This window comes from Acomys minous (assembly GCF_964271855.1).
Source record: "Acomys minous genome assembly, chromosome: 1".
Lineage (NCBI taxonomy): Eukaryota > Metazoa > Chordata > Mammalia > Rodentia > Muridae > Acomys > Acomys minous.
The window spans coordinates 127279762-127292172 of NC_140483.1; the positions used below are offsets into that span (position 1 = coordinate 127279762).

The following is a 12411-nucleotide window of genomic DNA, read 5'->3' on the forward strand; positions in this document are numbered from 1 at the left end:
AGGTCTAAAATTGAGTGCTGTTAGGAGCAGTGCCTCTAGGACAAGAAAGAGACTGTTCGTGGAGGAATGACAGCAAAAAATTAGCTTCTCCTCTCCCTTACTTCACATAGTAATCTTGGTCACATATAGCATAGATCAGCTATTGAAGATAATCTAATTATGTAGGTATTTAGTTTTTGCTAAGAATTGTTTCCTGACAAGATTTATTCGTTGAAAACACTTAACTTGTGGTTTATTCTCCTAATATTGTATATAACCTGTAGTTTGCATGTTTTCATTTTCTATATTGATGTTTAATATTAGTGAAAACTAAAAAAAAAAACTTCTTGACAGGTGGAAATATCCACATAAAATATCCCTCCCATCTATAGTACAGTACCTGATAATAGTAAGTGGTATATATATAAATATAATGCATAAAGGATTCGTGTGAGGCCGCCAACTGAGTTCAATTTTTTAATAGGCTTTGCGAATTTTAACTCAATTTGCAATGCGTCTATTGTTCCTTTAAAATAGATTGCTTTTTCTAACACAAAGGATATAGATTAATGTTCAGGAATGTTAACGCTGTATTATGGAATGCTTAAGAGATGAAATTGTGATTTTACTATTACACAGGCATACACTGAATTCTATCAAATATTCTTTAATGTCTTCTTTTGAGAAGTATCTTCCAGAAGTTTCGTCTATTAGTTACTCATGTTGTTTTCTTGCTATTGAATTAAGTGTCTTCTGCATTTTGAATCTGCCTGTCAAATATGGAATTTGCAATTATTTTCTTCTGATCTATTAATGTGTTCTTACTCTCTTTACTTGCCTTTGAAATGTGTTTTAGCTTAATATCTACTCTTGCCTATTTTTCTTTTCTTTCCTCTGCTTTTTGTTATCTATCTAAAACATGTAACAATTTTCACTACTTTACCTAAAATTTTATGGTAATATTTTCAGGTTTGGGTTTAGGCTGTTCTTTAACTTCTAAATGATTGGCTCTCTTTCCTACTTGTAGAGGAGTTAATTTCAAATATGGCTGTTCTGGCAAGAGATCATATCCAAAGATCTTGTAGGTCTGCATGATTCAGCTGGAATATAAACACGCCTTTAATCCAGGAGACAGAGGCAAACAGTTCTGAGTTCAAGGGAAACCTGATATAGAGCAAGTATCAGGTGAAGAAAAGCGTAGGTCCAGGTGTGGAGATACATGCCTCTAATCCCAAATGAAGGTAAAGTTAATTAATAGAAAGAAGCACCCATGTTAGAAAGCGATGTCTAATTGAGTGGCAGAAAAGGAGACAAATCAGAGATTTGACAGAATGGGATATGCGCAGCTCTCAGGAGAAGAGAGGGGAAAGGGAAGCTACTTAAGAGACAGAGAGAGGAGGCAGTTTTCTTTTAACCAGGACAGTAACAGAGAGATGGGTTGCAGAGAGATAATCCAGGTGAAGACTGAATATTCCAGAAAACGAGAAGCAGCCAGGAGATTAGAGCAGATTGCTGAATTGGTTTGAGGCCAAGCAGACAAATTCCAGGCCAAGACAGAAGCCAGATTAAATAAGTCACTTTGCAGAAGAATAGTTTGAGCTAGAAGCACTGAGTTGAACCAGCCAGCCCAGAGCTCAGAAAGAACAAGTAAGGGTGATTTTATTAAGCTGTAAATTTCAGAGGCTGAAAACATTCTAGGCCTAGATTAGATTTTATACAGTATAAAAGCTTCCAGGACCAGGCCTAGATTAGCAGAAGGAAGAAATTTAGCCTTCCAGACAACAATTGATCCAGCAGAATAAAAATGCTTTTACACCTTCTAATCCTGACATTAATTTACTTCAATGCACTATGATAGATAATGATTGTGTGCAATGTCTGTCATTGTAAATCAGGCTTCAGAGTTCATTGCCTTTTGTGATGTTTGTGACACAAACCTGGGCATATCTGTGAAAGAGGAATCTCATCCTCCACCGTGTTGACCTATAGGTAAATCTGGGGCTTTTTCTCAATAAATAATTGATATGGTACCTACATTCACCGTAGGTATTGCCACCCCAGGGGAACTGGTCCTGGGCTGTAAGGTGGGTTAAGAAAGCATGGGAAGCAACTCAGGAAACAGTGTTCCTCTATGATCATTGTTTGTTTGTGTGTGTGTGTGTGTGTGTGTGTGTGTGTATGTGTGTGTGTGTGTGTGTGTGGTTTTTTTGGTTTTTGGGGGTTTTTTTTGGTTTTTTTGGTTTTTGTTTTTTTTTTTTGTTTTTTTTTTTTTTTTTTACTGCTTTGAGTTGTTACCTTGGCTTCCCCTAATGATGAACTGTATCCTGTAATCCAAATAATCCATTTCCTCCCCACGCTGCTTTTTTTTTTAAACAGTGTTGTTGGGGGATAATCTGATATATTTTGATGCTAATTACTACTTGCTGTCTGACCCACCTTTTGTTTAATAAAAAGCCATCCCACCTGGACAGGGGAGGAGATAGATGGGGCTAGGAGAGAGAGAGAGATCCTGAAAAAAGGGAAGAACACCACCATGAGGAGAAAGGGGAGAGACCTGAAGGAAAGAGAGGAAGGCCGCCATGGGTTAGCTGAGGAGAAGCACATGGCTGGTGGCATGGATGGAGAACCCAGCCCAGATAAAAAAACATTAACAAGTATTTGGGATTATGGATGGGAGGTAGCTTGGTGAAAGTTATTAAAAACAGATGACATGGGTTTGAGGCAGGGATCCCATGCCTGTCCCACTATGGGAGGTAGTTTAGAGGATTGATATCTGCCTTTCCCCATTTAACTAAGACTGTTTTAAAATATAGCAAGTGTCTGTGTCTTGATTGATTACTAGCCAGGCCTACTGATAATACATGTAATTTTAAAACAATACAGTGTCTTATCACAGCAGTAGAAACCTAAGACACCATCTTTCAATACATTACCTTGTTTCAAACAGAGCAATTTTCCAACCTCTTATTCAATTATGTGTCTTCAAGCAATTAATTTTTTCATTAATAATTTATATACTTTACACACCAATGGTAACTTCCCCTCCCTCCTCCCTCCTGCCTCCTCTCCTCTCAGTCCCTCTCTCTCATTTCCTTTCACTTCCCCATACCCCCCTCCCTTTCCTCTGAGAGAAGAAGAGATCTTCTATGAGTATCAACCTGCCTAGGCATATCAAGCAGAACTGGCCGAATATTTCTCCATTGAGGCTAGACAAGCCAGCCCAGGCAGGGGAAAAGGATCCAAAGGCCGGCAACAGAGACAGTGACAGCCTCTGCTCCTACGGTAAGAAGTCTCACATGAGGAACAAGCTATACATCTGTTGCATATGTGTGTGGAGGGCAGGGCCTAGGTCCATCCGACGGATGCTCTCTGGTTGCTGGTTCAGTCTCTGCAGGACCCCAACTTTTATACATTCATCCACAATTTTCCAGTTTGTGGCACCTTAGGTTCATCAAAGGTCCTACTTGGCCCCAATGGCCTCTCTTAGTGTGTCAGCAATATTTCCCGTTGTATGGGCAGACATGTGGTTAAGAACTAGCAAATTAGAGTGCAGTGATAAATCCATAGTTGTTATTTAATTAACAGGAGATTTTAGTGAGTTTCTGCTCAAGTTATTTTAAAAGATTACTTCTTTCCTCGCCTGAGACACAAGTAAATAAATCTAGTCTGTGCAAATCTACCATAAAAATTGTGAAAATGAAACCAATCTGAACACGGTGAGGCAGACCCATGGAATAAAAGTAGCGCAAAGGGAACGGGGAGGAACTACAGGAAAGTGGATACATCATGGGACATGATATATTTGGATAAACTTGTCATTACGAGACTCAGCAGCATTATGAAATATGAGTACATGCCAATCCTAAAAAGCACGCATATGTTTCACACATAAATGTCACTTTCAAAAAAGAGGTATTTACCTTTTTTCAACTTCTTGAGGAATTTTAGGTAATGCTGGTTTTTTATGCAGGAATATTTGAGGATATCGCTTGATGAATGCATTGTGAGCCGCCAAATTAAGAGAAGAATGCCGGCTAAAAAGAGAAAATAAGAATAAGTATAACACACAATAGCTTTTTTTTAAGCTTTATTAAGTATATTAATTTAGTATCATTTTATGCCAAGTTTTTATTTTTGCAATTAAAGCTGTTATGTAATATAGAATAAGAAAATTTTCTCCAAAATGATTCCCAAGTCTCTTACATATATGTGTGTATATATGTATATACACATGTATATGCATATATATGTATATATCACTAGAGAATGTAGTCTTGGATCTCAGAAAAATGGGAATAGGGCTTCCTCAAGACCCAGCTATTCCACTCCTTGGAATATACCCAGAAGATGCTCCAGCACACAACAAGAACATTTGCTCAACCATGTTCATAGCAGCCTTATTCATAATAGCCAGAACATGGAAACAGCCTAAGTGTCCCTCAATAGAAGAATGGATAAAGAAACTGTGGTACATATACACTATGGAATACTATTCAGCTATTAAAAACAAGGAATTCTAGAAATTTATGGACAAATGGATTGAGCTAGAAATGATCATAATGAGTGAGTTAACCCAGAAGCAGAAAGACTCAAATGGTATATACTCACTTATATCTGCATATTAGCCCAAGGGGCATGTCCCACGAAAGCCTTCACTTACCAGGAAACTGAGACAGAGGAGAGGACATTCTAGTGGGACTCTAGATGAGAGAATCATGGGAGAAAGGCAAAGTAGAAGGACCCAGAGGGTCCTAGAAACCTACAAGTAGAACATTATGATAGGCAGATTTGGGCCCAGGGGTCCCGCTCAAACTAAGGCACCAGCCAAGAACAATACAGGCGGTAAACCTTAAGCCCCTACCCAGATCTAGCCAATGGACAGAACACTCCCCACAGTAGAGTGGAGAGTGGGATATGACTTTCTCACATACTCTGGTGCCTCACCTTTGACCATGTCCCCTGGACGGGGAGACCTGGTGGCAATCAGAGGAAGGACAGCAAGTTACCAAGAAGAGACTTGATACCCTATGATCATATAGAGGGGGAGGTAATCCCCCTCAGGAACAGTCATAGGGGAGGGGAATAAGGGGAAATTGGGAGGGAGGGAAGAATGGGAGGATACAAGGGATGGGATAACCATTGAGATGTAACAAGAATAAATTAATAAAGGAGGAAAAAAAAAAAGAGAATGTAGTCTTCTGAATCTTTGCAATGATTAATGAAAACCTCATTCACTGTTTTTTAGATCTATAGTAAAAAACTATTATGTTTGTGAAAAACCTAGCATTCCCTATTCTGCAAAGTCCCTGGAACCATCTAGGATGGTTTTGGTAAGTGGTAATATAATTATCTTTTACTGAAAAATCACTCACTCCCTTGGTAGAGAAGGGTACACTTCTCTGCTTTAAATACCCTCTCCTGGGTGAATTCTTCCATAGTAAACTTACCAATAAAGATCTATGGAAACAGGACACATTGTTGTGAAATGTTGGGTAATTACCTTTGTTTCCTAGGAAATCTGCCTCATTCGATATCAACCGGCAAACACAATAAAATGTTGTCAATATTGAAAATGCTAAGTATTCATCTTAACACCTCATTTCAGTAATTAGTAAAAATGACCATCTTTTAGATTGAAAATTGGCAAACATCTTGGTCAATATTTGCTTCATTGCAATGAATATAAAAGTCCTCAATAAAAGTCTTTTTCTTGTTTTCTTGTCAATGCAAATAGTGATTTGTTAAAATATTTATAGCTTTTTCTTTTGTCTATTCTATATTTTCTAAACCACTATATTTATATCCCATATAAAATAAATTATATGTAATACTAAAATCTTATTTCATTAACCCCTGATTCAAACAGCCAAATGGGAGTAAAATTTAATATATTACGTGGTTTTATTCTTTTTTAAAATTTAATAAAAATTTAATTTTTTGTAATCATATTTAAACATTTTCTATGGACATATGTAAAAATATGAGTATACATAAAATATATGGATTTTTTTCAGAGAATCTTTTTATTTTTTATTTTTTACATATACATTTACATTATTCCACATATATACAATAAACTACCTATAGCAAGAAAAACCATGACATAATCAGGAAATTATATGAATGTTACAGTCTTAGTGTTTTGGCTATTTGTATTTGAGAGCCTTAAAGAAAACATCTTTCCTATCTTGGTGTGTCTAAAATTCTGAATGTAAATCAATCTCCATCACATCTTGTCATTATAAACTTATCTAGACCTAAAAATATCTTAAACTCTAAACAACTAAGCCTCATTGTAAAACTACACTACCTGGTCTTCAACTCCATCAGAGACTTGGGAAGGAATAAACTTAATTAACTGAGTATATAGGGAGTGCAGATTAGCAGCTTCCAACATGGAAAAAAAATGACAGAGACTGTTAGCTATCAGAATAGTCACCCAAAACTCTCTATTATGTTGAAGCACCTTCTTCGGCCTTCTGGCCCAATATATCTTACAGACATATTTGTGCAGGCACTTTTGAGGACTTGCTTACCCTGTCTTGGCAGAGGTTGGCCATTGACTCTGCCTGCATCCAAGCATGCCTTTTTTTTTAGGCAGAATTCTGTCTGTGGTAGTGATGAGGACATTTTGCCCAGTGGCTTGTTTGCCACATACAAAGCCATCTCCATAAGGAGGTTCTTTGATGTTCATCATCCTTTCTGAGGTAGGCTGGGTGTTGCCAGCAGTTAACCTGTCTCATTGTCAGTGAATCTTTAAAATAATTTTAAAAACATTTTACATGCCATATTCTATATGTCTCTGATGTTTTTGAAAACCTTATCTAACTATCCTACCTTATCTTTTTATAGAATCATATCTATCTGCCATACCTAATATGTATATTCTTGTGATAAAAGTAGACTAGTGATTGACATGACCATGATTTGATCAGCTAACAATTAACTTGTAAACTAAACAGTCTGCAATAGCACTTTCAAAGTATTGGAAACAAACCTTGTATTATAATTGAGTTATACAGGTGTAATACCTTATATTAGAGTATATACATATATACATATATATGTATATATACATATATATGTGTGAGTGTGTGTGTGTGTACACTGTGTGTGTAGAATAAACTTACATTCGAATTCTATACCACTAGAATTAAACTTATTTTGCATCTATATACAAATTCTATACCAGTGAATTAAAAATAACCTTGTGAGTGACAATTGAGGTATTAAGTTGAGGATTAGATTAACTAATTTAATTTTTGTTCTATCTTCCCTATATATTTCTATATTCCCCCCTATTTCTTTTCAACCCTATCATCAAACCTAAGAAAATAAGATAAGGGAAAAGAGAGACATAGCTGAGTCTAACCTTGTTTTCTTTCTAAATAAGACTAATAATAATTTGTAACCAGTTCCCATTGATAATAACCCTCTATTGCCCAAGAAAGAAACCAAAAACCTACCCTATAACCCCCTTAAAGGAAATAGGGTGTCATTCTCTTAAGGTTTCTTCTGGTAGATTTGGGATGAATAATACCTAGTAGGGGCCCAGATAAAATTGGGGAAATGATTAAACAAGCTAGGAATGACATTTGTGGTCCAGTTTCTAAATGTTGAGAAATTCCAAGCTGTATTAGAGATCTGTGTGGGACTGTCTGAAATGCTGGATAAAGTGGGATCCAGCTTTCTTTGAAAGTGTCCTGGGAGCTGTCTTGTTATGACGAGGAACAGCAATTGAAGCACTTGGTGCTGGAACATGAAGGATGCAGCATGTCAGTGTCCAGCATGCTGGGAGGTATGCATCCTCTCAGGTCTGATCCAATGTCAGTGTCTGGTTCTTTTGTTCACAAAACATATAAGTTCTCTGAAGCATTATACAGACCTAAAATTATAAGTGTGTAGTGTGTGTATGATGCACAGAACAATAAAGGCTAGTTTTCTGCTCTTTGTATGAGCCGAATGGCATCTAATAGTAATTCATAGGAGTTCTGTAGCCAACAAGAAGCATTGTCCATGCCTAGACATTCATGCCTCAGCCAGTCTCAGAGTTATTCACATATATTGTGGGATTAGGAATATAAATTACCTACTTGCTCTGCAGTTTAAATTATTTACATCCTGATTATAACGCCCCTCCCTCATCACCTCCTGATCCTGCCCTCTCTCCCTCAAGCCCTCTGTCTCCTTCCCTTAGTACTCAAAAAGAGGAGCCCTCTTCCCCTAACATATGACCTCAGCCTGTCAAGTCTCATCTGTTCTACCTGTAACCTCTTCCCCTATAGCCTGGCAAGGCAGTCTTGCCAGAGGGAAGTGGTCTATGTTCAGTGGCCAGAGTGCATGTCTGAAGTACTCCGTACTCTCCACACATGGGATCCACAAGAGACTGTGCTACAACATCTGAGCAGTGGGACTGAGCAGGTCCACATCATACATGGTCCTTGGTTGATGTTTCAGTCTCTGTGTTGTAGTGTAGTTATCCTGTAATATGTGGCTAATATCCACTTATGAGTGAGTATATGCCATGCATGTCTTTCTGGGTCTGGGTTACCTTACTCAGGATGATCTTTTCCAGTTCTATCCACTTGCCTGCAAATGTCAACATTTTCATGTTTTGAACAGGTAAATAGTATCTCATTGCGTACATCTACCACAGTTTTCTGTCCATTCTTCATTGTGGGACATCTACATTGTTTCCAGATTCTGCCTATTATAAATAAGGCTGCTATGAACAGAGTTGAGCATAGTTTCTGTGTTTTGGATTTGTGGATGTGGAATTATTTATTTTTTGTGTTTTGTTGGGTGTAGTTAGCCTTCTTGAGTTGGAGTTTTCTTTGTAGTACCTTCTGTAGGCCTGGATTTGTGGTTAGGGTACTAATTAAACTTGGTTTTGTCATGGAATATCTTGTTTTCTCCATCTATGGTGATTGAAAGTTTTGCTGAGTATGGTAGTCTGGGTTGTCATCTGTGGTCTCTTAATGTTTGCATAACTTCTATCCAGGCCCTGCTAGCTTCATAGTCACTGTTGAGAAGTCAGGTGTTATTCTGATGGGTTTGCCTTTATATGGGACTTGACATTTTTCTCTTGAAGTTTTTAATATTCTTTCTTTGTTCTGTACATATGATGTTTTGATTATTACATCGTGGGAGGATTTCTTTTCTGGTCGAATCTATTTGGAGTTCTGCAGTCTTCTTGTATGTTTATGCACATTTCTTTCTTTAGGTTGGGGAAGTTTTCTATGATTTTGTTGAAAATGTTTTCTGGGCCTTGGAGCTTAGAGTCTTCTCCTTCTTCTATTCCTATTATTCTTATTTTGGGTCTTTTTATAGTGTCCCAGATTTCTTGGGTGTTTTGTGTCATGAACTTTTTAACTTAACATTTTCTTTGTTTAATGTATGAATAACGTCTATCGATAACTTCGATCGTATTTTCCACACTTGAGATTCTCTCTTCCATCTCTTGTATTCCGTTGGTGTGGCTTGTGTTTGTGGTTCCTGTTCTCTTCCCTATGTTTTCCAACTCTAAGATTGCCTCAGCTTGTGCTTTCTTTGTTGCTTCTAATTCCTTGTTTAGGTCTTGAATTTTCTTATTCATTTCTTTCTCCCATTTGATTGAATTCCCTGTAAATCTGTATAGTATTTATTCAATTCCTTTATCTGTTTGGGTGTATTGTCCTGTAGTTCCTTATATGATTTATTCAATTCCTTCATCTCTTTGGATGTATTTTCCTGTAATTCTTTATAGAATTTATTCAATTCCTTCATATATTTAAATATATTTTCCTGTTTTTCTTTGAGTAATTTATTTACCTCTTTCAAAGCTTCTATCATTTTCATCACCTCAGATTCAAATTCTTCTCCTTGTGTTTCATGGGTGTTCATATCTCCAGGGCTTGCTCAGTGTTAAGACACTGGTTTCTGGTGTTGTTAAAAGGCTCTGAGTATTGTTGCTAGTCTTCTTGAGCTGTCCTCTAAGCATCTGGTTCTCTCTGTTTTTAGCAGGCCTAGAGGTTCCTCCAATGAGGTCCCTCTCTGTGTCCCATGTTGGCCAGGCAGGTTGGGAGCAAGTAAAAATCTCCAGTCCTAAGGTTTCTTTCTAGGGCTCCCCAGAGGCCTCCTCAGGATGTTGGACAGTATGTATCAGAGCTTGTACCCAGCTCTGCTCAGCTGGGTTCCCTGACTGTATCACAGTTGGGTCTGGCAGGAGAGGAGTAGGCTGATAGATTTCCAAGCCAAAAGTTGCTTAGGTGCCCTACAGTCCTTTTTAAGATGCCAGGGCTCTATCTGCTGTGTTCCAGATCGGCTAGGTCAGTAAGCCTCTGGCCAGTGGAGAGAGACTGGAGCTCAAAGCTGCTCACAAAATAGCAGCTAATGTGGGGTGTTGCCCACTTTAGTCTTTGCTTTGTGACCTACGTGGATCAGGCCAATAGGCTATAGGTAGGCGGGGTGATATCAGAGCCAGAGCTGCTAACAGAATAGCAACTGACGGGATTGTGGCCCCAGCAGATCTCTGCTCGGCCTAACTTTGCTTTGTGTCTTAGCTGAGTCAGATCAGTATGCTTCAGGTAGGAGAGTAGAGACAGACCAAGGCCTGAATATGCCCTTAGGATGGTGGCTAATGTGGATTGTAGCTGGCACCTGGATTCAGCTCTGCTTTCCACAGACCCTCTTTTTTTTGGGGGGGGGGCAGGGTTGAGACAGGGTTTCTCTGTGTTGTCTTAGCTGTCCTAGACTCGCTTTGTAGACCAGGCTAGCCTCAAACTCACAATGATCCACCTGCCTCTGCCTCCCGAGTGCTGGGATTAAAGGCGTGCACCACCACGCCCGACACCCGGCCTCGAAGGCCCTCTTGAGATGACAGGGTTATGCTTATCTGCTCTGTGACGCAGCTAGGGAAGGCCAGCAAGCAGCAGGGAGGCTGAGAGGTATCAGAGCTCAAAGGTGTTTTAGTGCCCTACGCTCTTTCTAGGGAGGCAGCAAATGTGGATTGTGTCCGATGCTGGGATTCAGCTCTGCCTGTCCACCACTCCCTGTCCCAGATCCGGCAAGTGGTAGACGGGCAGTGAGAGCCCTAAGTTGCCCAGATAACCCACAACCCTTTCCAAGATTGCGCCTAATGTGGGCTTTAAACCCAGGGTATTTCTGTGGGTTAGCTGGGTGGCCAGATTCGGACTCACCCATGTCTCACACGGTGTGAATCACTCTCACCTAGGAATCAGCAGCACTGGTGTTCTGTAGCTCTCCGTTTGGTCTTTAGGTTGCTGTGCAGTCCTGGTTTTCCTCCTAATCAGAGCAGTGTGTGATCTGTGCCGCAATCTAGGATCTCCAGTAGTTTTATTCTTTCCTCGCATCTTGTACCAATACTGGTCAAGTATCTATTCAGTTTTTACGTCTGACCACATACGTGTTTGGAGCATTTCCAATGTTCTTACATATGAATTTATTTAATATTTAATAATCATCTGTTTTACATATCTACTCAATTTAAGTAAATACTTGTTTTATTCCATATACTGCAGTAAGGTACCATTGCATATTTGTGGATATATACTTTAATTATTGGCCACATCATACAATTAGAATGTGAAGGCTATATGATAAAAATTAAAATTGAACTGCCACGAAACCCCATTCTCTTAGCCTCTGAGATATAGTGCTCCAACTAAAAAACAAAATTATTTCTTATGATTTCAGACACTCTGTTAACCAAATTACAAATAGCATATCATTTAATTCTTGCATGTCTGTATGAATTACATAGTCTTATCCTCATCTCATACACGAAAAACCTGAGACTCAAAAAACCATAAAATTATTTACGTGCATCCTGTTACGTAAGTCTTAGAAAATTACTCGAAACTGTGATCTGGATAGATCATCATTGGAGTAGATTAAGAAAAATATATCTGAAATAGGAAGATCTAGTTTATTATTATCTATCACATTCTACAGGTATGACAGACATCTTCACCTACTCCTTCAGGAGTTCCAACATAAATTGGATGGTATACATGAATCCGGTGTTTATCATCTGTACATTTGAAAATGTGTCCAAGAAGTAAAAAGAATCATCAAGTTTCATGTGTAGAGATGACAATTCTCACAGCAAGTTTATAAGTATTCTCATGATATTGGTGAGATTTGTTCTTTGTCACAAAAATTATCATGGTAATATATTTCTACATCTGCATCTTCTATATTCAGGGACCATGAAATTAAATGGTGAAAGTGCACAGAAAGATTGTAAGGTGGAAAACTGGTAAGCTGAAGCAAGCTTGCCAACAAAAAGGATCTGTGGCTCATCCCATAAAGGTATACTTTTAAAACTAAAATATTAGAAGACAAATGTAATTATATCCTATAATTGTTTTCACAAAAGCCACAAATCATTTTTTAATGTTAACAACTGCCACGTCTTATTTTTATTCCCCT

The 12411-nt window shown here is 38.3% G+C and overlaps 1 protein-coding gene across 1 annotated transcript in view; it reads right to left on the minus strand.

The window, feature by feature from the left end:
- Window positions 1–12411, minus strand: part of CNBD1 (cyclic nucleotide binding domain containing 1) — a 320137-nt gene that overhangs the window by 284433 nt on the left and 23293 nt on the right. The window contains exon 3 of the mRNA XM_084793629.1: window positions 3900–4013. Coding sequence (XP_084649755.1) covers window positions 3900–4013 — 114 coding nt within the window. The remainder of the gene's footprint in view (window positions 1–3899; window positions 4014–12411) is intronic.